Below are 7,043 nucleotides of genomic sequence, written 5' to 3'. Positions count from 1 at the left end.
CAAACTAAACTATAATAGGTCATGGAAACTTAATGCCTTTAGTTACTTTTACATCAACGTTCTATTCTTATACACCATTCTTATGCAGGAAAATCTTCTCCTTCTTTTTGACTTCTTATTGATCATATAGAAGAATCTCCCCCTCTCTCCCTGTCTCTCCCTGTCTGCCCTCATCTTAAAATCGAATGAAAAGAAAAAGTCCTCTCCCTTTCTATTGAGTGAAGTTAGAACATGTGAGCTTGTTTCCTTATCCTAGCCCAAAAACAAAAAGATTACCAAAGCATCCCTAATCCAAGGCTTGAGGTTAGGAGGGGAGCAACAGGAGGTTTGCCAAGAAAATGAAAATAAAAAAAAAAACTTAAAAAATAAAATGAGTTTGTGTAAAGGTATCAAGGCTGCTTCTTTATGTTGTCTTTCCGGACAAAGTCCTGAAAACGATGAGTAAAAAAAGGAAGTTTCCCACAGCTTTTCAAAAATAGAAAAAATCAGGATATTTTATTCGATTTTTGTCTTAATTTTTTTAATAAAAAAAATTCACCCTATAGGATAACTTATTAATTTCTATCTTAATTTGTTTTTAAAATAGAAAAATCAGCGAAATAAGATATTTTATTAATTTCTGTCTTAATTCAACTCGATTTAAGGCGGACTTGGAGTCCGGCAGACGACGGTCAAAATAATGAAGCAGAAGCCCTTTTGCATGGACGAACGTCAAATTTGTGAGACTCATTAATGTCTTCGAACGTTTGAATGTTGCAGAAATAAATTCTCTGTTTGACATTACTTTTTCTTTCCTAGAAACGTGAATTTGATCGTGTGCTTCTCCTTTCTTTTAATTTTTTGTGTTTGTTTTTTGATGGATTCGAAAGATCTGGAGGAAATTTCTTTTCCTGCGAAGAAATGAAGAAATTTGAGGGGCTGTGGAGATTTTTAGAAAGATATAGGGTTTGAGGGGAAAATTTAGAAATTTTCTTTGTTTTTAAGGGTGGAGGGAAAGGCTTTGGCTTGTTTTGGTGGAAGAAACGGAGGATTTAGAGTGTGCAAAAAGAAAACGAAGGATTTTGATTGCTGTGACAAAAAATTTGAAGGATTGTGCATGTTTTGGTCAAAGGAACGAAGGATTTTGCTTGTTTTGGTTAAGAACGAAGCATTTCCCTTGTTTTAGTCCTAGAAAGAAGGATTTTCGTCCTTTTCGCTGTTTTTGGGAAGAAGTTGATGTTTGTGAGTAAGAACGAGACTACTCGGCAAAAATATGTAGAAATTTGAACCGCTGTAGAGACATTTGGAAAGATTGAGTTTGAAAAAAAAGGCTTTGAGATCTTGTGTTGCTTTCGGTAAGAAAACGGAGGAATTTTAATATTTTATTTCTGCTGATTTTGGGGAAGAAAACGAAGGATTTTGAAGATTGTGTGTTACTTTCAGCAAGGAAAAGAAGGATTTTGCAGTTTTTATGTCGCCGCTGGCAAAAAGAAAGTGTTTTGAAGCGGAATGAGATTTTCCGGGAAGAAAATCTAGAAATTTAAGAAGCGGTGCAGAAATTTCAGAGGATTTAGTCCTTGATCAGAAAAGGCTAAATTTTTTTGTACCGCTTTTGGCAAGAACGAAGGTTCCAGAGGATTGTATTGATTTCTTTTGGTACGAAACTAAAGGCTTTGTAGTAGAGCGATAGTTTAGGTCAAAGAATAGAGGAAAAGACCCGTTTTGTTTGATATTTGCATTTATTTGGTCAAGTATCTGAGCATTTGAGGGGTTGTCAAAAGTTCGTGCTCCTACGAGTTGTCTTTCAGTATCTTGAGCCGCTCTCTGTAAAGAAATGAAATTTAGGCCATTTATGTAATTTTGACTGCTTCTTGTTCTGATCAGTGACACTGAAGTTTGTATATTTACCTTCGAGCCCTTTGAATTAAGGGGCTTTATAATTTTCAAAACTGGGTATCTTTGATCTGGAAATATGGATCTTTGTATCCATTCAGAAGATTTCTCTCTGAGCCGATCTGCATTCAGTACATAATATAGATTCCTTGAATATTTTATTTTCTTTTCCTGAGGAGGCGGCAGTTCTAATTCTTTTCACTATTGTTTACAAATCCTTTATACAAGGAGAGAAAATAATAGTGAAGTCAACATGTCTTTCAAAAGCATAGTGCGGGAGATCAAGGAGATGCGGAACGGGATCGGTAATATATCCAGAAGGCGAAGTTTTGACCTGAGGGTTTTGCAGCAGCACAAAGCAAGGTCCAACAGCACTGTAAGCGAATCGCAGTGCCAGTTTCTTTTTGTTCAGCAGAGTAAATGGGCCAATCTACCCCCTGAAATACTCTATGATGTGATTCACCGCCTCGATGCCAGTGAGGCAACATGGCCCTCTCGGAAAAATGTGGTTGCATGTGCTGGGGTGTGCAAATCATGGAGGGAGATCACCAAAGAAATCGTCAAAACGCCAGAGCAATGTGGAAAACTTACTTTTCCCATATCATTGAAGCAGGTGGGCATTCATCTTAGGCTTTTTAAATCAAGAGAAAACAACGTTTTTGCATTTTATTTCATCTAAATTTGGGTATTGTTTGGAGGTGGATTTTTTGGTTCCATTTCAGCGTTTTGTTGTTGATTGTTAATAACTAAAATTTTGTATTATTAGCAGATTCCAGCTCGAGATGAATTGGAATCTTAAACATGATATAAGCTATATTTTCCGATTCGTGCCGTTTCGTTCTGTTAATTGATGTTGTTTAAATTTGCTTTTCTGCAGTTATTGGGCATTCCTAATGTGCTCGTCTTTGTTTTATTTTGTTACAGCCTGGGCCGCGTGATGCACCCATACAATGCTTTATCAAACGAGACCGGGGGACCTCTACGTACCACTTGTTCCTTGGTTTAAGTCCTGGTAAATTTGTTTTTCTAACCTATTTCAAAATACTTCATTCACATTGAAGGCAGTTCTTGTGCCTATGATTTTTCATATTAGATTTTGAAGCTCATCTTAACTCTGAGGGAAAATCTCTCGAACAGTGTAGTCATTTGTTGTTTTATAGTTTATAGAATTCTTATTCCATCTGCATATGCTGGTATATCCCACTTCTCAAGTCTGGCAGAAGATCAGGGCAACCAAACTATTTGATTTTTACATTTCACAAATGGTAGTTCCACTGATGGCCTTGTCCATGTCACACGTCTTTTAAGATGGTGCCTGTTTATCGTGTGGTTTTGTGTGAGTCAATCTTTTTCCTTAATTCTTTCTTCCCTCTCTTAGAGTTTTCGAATTTGCTGGCTTTTCTTTTGTGGCATGTCAAAAATATCTTTGGAATTTACTAAGCCTGTTTTCTGAATCACGATTCATCTCATAAGTACTGACTTTGTTTATGTGTGAGGCTTGTTATTTTTGTTCAGCTTTATGTTTTATTTTGCTGCTTGTGTTTGCATTGAATTGTATTTCCTTTATCTGCTGCGTGTGAATTTCATTATGATTTGGGTCAGTAGTTTCAGGGTCTAGTATAAGAATTTTAAATGTCCTTTTTGTTTTGTCTATTGAGTTACTCAGCTCATCGATATGGACTATGTTCAGTTGTAAATATTTCTTCATAGATTATTTGTGCATGCTTGTAAAAGCAATAGGTTAAAAACTGAGAAGAGCCACATATGCAAATATATCGCTTGGTTGCAATTGTACGAGGTCTACGTTAATGGATGTTGAAAAATACTTAGGACTTTAAAGTTGATCTTTATTAACTCCTCTTATATTTAAATATATATTTATTTTTCTGGTATCGGTCTTGTCTAGAAGATGCTTCAAGGCTTTATTATGAGAATTTCAAATGTCTTTTTGTGTTATCTTGTCAGTTACTTGTCCCTTCCATATGGACGATGTTCAGCTGCAAAACTTTCTTCTTGGAGCATGAGTAATGCTTGTAACAGCAATATGTGAAATCTTAGAAATGTTGTTTTTGTAAATGCATCGCATGGTTTACCATTGCATTATGGGTACTTTGATGTTCAGTGGAAAAATTTAGGCTTTGAGTCCATATTCAATCTTTATTACCTTTGTTTCTAAATAATTTTTTTTCTTGTATTTGATTGTCTAGAAGATGGTATACAGCAAGAACTAGTAACCTTTTTAATGTCATTTGTTTCTAAATAATTTTTTGTCTTGTACTTGGTTGTCTAGAAGATGGAAACGGCTATCCAGCCCCTAGGATGCACCAATGCATAAGTTAAGATGGAAATGGCACTCCAGCCCCTAGTATGCACCAATACATAAGTTACTCTCATACACCATAACTTATGCATTGGTGCATCCTAGGGCCTGGATAGCCGTTTCCCTAGAAGATGATATACAGCAAGAACTGTTAACCTTTTTAACATTAGGTTATGGAAACTTAGGTGTCAAGAATGCTATATATTTTGATCAGTTTCTATCTACAGCCTTGTTCTAAAATTTGCTGCACTTACTTCTGTTTTGGGGAAGGATGTATACTATCTATTGCTTTGGCTTGCTAATTCATCAGTTTAAATCTTTCATGCCAAGTTGAAAGTTCAACCCTTATAGTTTAAGGTTGCCTTTGTCATTTCTTGGACAACTTGGTGCATTTGTAAGTGATGATTTCTTTCATGTATTTTCCTCTGTTCTTTTAGCCGTTTTTAGTTTGACTCATGCATGCAGTGGGGTTATAAATATAAAAAATTGGGTCAAGATAGTTACAATTCAATCCGTAAATCTGCATTTTGTACTGCAATTAGTTAAACTACATTAAGAAAGAAAGCATATTAATGTCCATAGACAAAAGGAGTTCGAGGGAATTCGAGTTACTAGAGCCTGAACTTCAAGTCAATTATGATGATGAAAATTTCCTTCTTAAATGAGCCTTCAGTTCAAGTCAATTATGATGATAAAACATTCTGTCTTAAATTTATTCACATACGATGGACTTTGTGAAATCATAAATGTGAGTTTATGATTCTCAATCAACATGAGGGGTAAGTCTTAGATTCATTTTAAATGTTAATAATTTATTGGAAATTTTGTGCATCATTCAGTATCCTGATATGCTACTGTTTGCTATATCTAGTGAATTTTTAAAGCAGAAACAAATATAAGCAGTATTTCTCCATTAGCTGTGCCTAAGAAACATTTTAGTTAGTTTGCATGGAAATTCTTTTGATTTAATAGGACAAGAGTCTGGAGTCATGTTTGACATTCTGTTTGATGCTTGTGCATGTTGCAGGCCTGATTGTTGAAAATGGCAAATTTCTCTTTGCTGCCAAAAAAGTTAGACGCCCCACAGGTGGTACAGATTATGTAATTTCTATGACTGCGGAGGACTTTTCCCGTTCAAGTAATACATATGTGGGCAAACTGAGGTGAGAGAATACCTTATAGGATTTCAGTTCTTACTTTTCAAGTTCAATTGTTTATGCTGATAATTCATGCTTTGTGCTTTTTCTGACACCGCAAAGATCATGTTTACAAACTGATCTTCACTTGTTGCCTCTGAATATTTGTAGGTCAAACTTCTTGGGTACAAAGTTCACAATATTTGATAGTCAACCTCCTCACAGTGGTGCAGTAGTGTCAAATACTCGTTCAAGTCGGAGGTTCTATTCCAAACAAGTATCTCCAAAAGTACCTGCAGGAAACTATAACATTGCAAACATTGCTTATGAGTTTAATGTACTTGGTACTAGAGGACCAAGAAGAATGCAATGCACAATGCATTCTATTCCAGTTTCATCTATTCAGGCTGGAGGGTGTGCACCAACACCCACAGAATTTCCTCATTCCTTGGATGATTCCTTTTCAATGTCATTCTCTTCCCATTTGAAGGAGCCACTTGTGGATTTCAGCAGCTCAAACTTATCAGAAGTTGCGATCAATGTTCTCAGCAAAGATGGACCTCTTGTCTTGAAAAACAAGGCTCCAAGATGGCACGAACAGTTACAGTGTTGGTGCCTTAATTTCAGAGGGCGGGTCACAGTAGCATCTGTGAAAAACTTTCAGCTTGTTGCAGCTGTCGAACCTTCACAGACTATTACACAGGCTGATCAGGACAAAGTCATTCTTCAGTTTGGGAAGATCGGCAAAGACATATTTACCATGGACTATCGTTACCCCCTATCAGCTTTCCAGGCCTTTGCTATATGTCTAAGCAGCTTTGACACAAAACTAGCTTGTGAATGATATAATTTGCCCGCACTCATTCAAGGAGTTCATTGATCCAAAGAAGTATTTTAGGGTGAAAGTTTGGATAAACAAATTCTTCAAGTTTAAAATGCTGACAAGGCTTTCAGGTGCGATTAAATCCTCTCTTGGATTCAGAGCATTTTCGAATTGGTTTCAGGGGACAGGAATATCACTCAGGCAGCTCCTTTGAAATACCACTTTGTGTTTCTGCAACTTTTGCCCTTGAAAAAATAAAGTAAATACAGAACTACTGGCTGCTATGCCTTGATTTGAGAAAATTGTATTTGCTTGAACCCAGGGCACTGACGAGTTTGAGATGCTACCAAGCAGTTTCTTTCAAACTGGGGTATTTAATCATTTGTACTGCTTGTTGCACCTATAGAGAACTATACCCATCTTTTGATTTATTCTTGGTTAAAGGTGATATTGTTTCCAAACTGATTTGCATCCTTATGATCTTAATGATAGGAGTGGTGCACTATTGTATGTTGTGATTGGCTTATAATAATATTGAGTAAGACGACTAAAATTTGTATAAATAGGGATCGACTATGACTTTCACTAAAAAATCCCTTAAATTTTACTCTAAGAGGAAGCTTACAAGATAAGGTAATTGCACGAGGAAATTTTATGCAACCATTGTTAATAAAATTAAGTCAGCTCAAAAATAGTTTTTTGGGTCGCAATGAACAATCTGTTCATGGTAATGGTATTAAGTACACTTGAAAACGTAGTAGTGGCAGGCAAAAATTCTATCCTGAATATCGATGTGTCTGGAGTTGTCCCTTATGAAAAGATTAATTTGAAGGCATGGCACTGTCAGAATATGCACAGTAACCCATATAAGGTATAGCTGAGGCCCGCTGAA

The 7,043-nt window shown here is 36.1% G+C and overlaps 1 protein-coding gene across 1 annotated transcript; it reads left to right on the top strand.

Moving 5' to 3' along the window:
- The first annotated feature begins 611 nt into the window (after positions 1-611).
- LOC131037033 (tubby-like F-box protein 5) lies at positions 612-6,582 on the top strand. The gene is made up of 4 exons (XM_057969068.2): positions 612-2,485; positions 2,797-2,884; positions 5,220-5,355; positions 5,500-6,582. The coding sequence occupies exons 1-4, from the start codon at positions 2,126-2,128 to the stop codon at positions 6,170-6,172; spliced, it is 1,257 nt and encodes a 418-aa protein (XP_057825051.1). The 5' UTR covers positions 612-2,125; the 3' UTR covers positions 6,173-6,582.
- Positions 6,583-7,043: the final 461 nt, after the last annotated feature.

This window comes from Cryptomeria japonica, chromosome 4, assembly GCF_030272615.1.
Source record: "Cryptomeria japonica chromosome 4, Sugi_1.0, whole genome shotgun sequence".
Lineage (NCBI taxonomy): Eukaryota > Viridiplantae > Streptophyta > Pinopsida > Cupressales > Cupressaceae > Cryptomeria > Cryptomeria japonica.
This window is presented reverse-complemented; position numbering and strand designations above follow the sequence as displayed.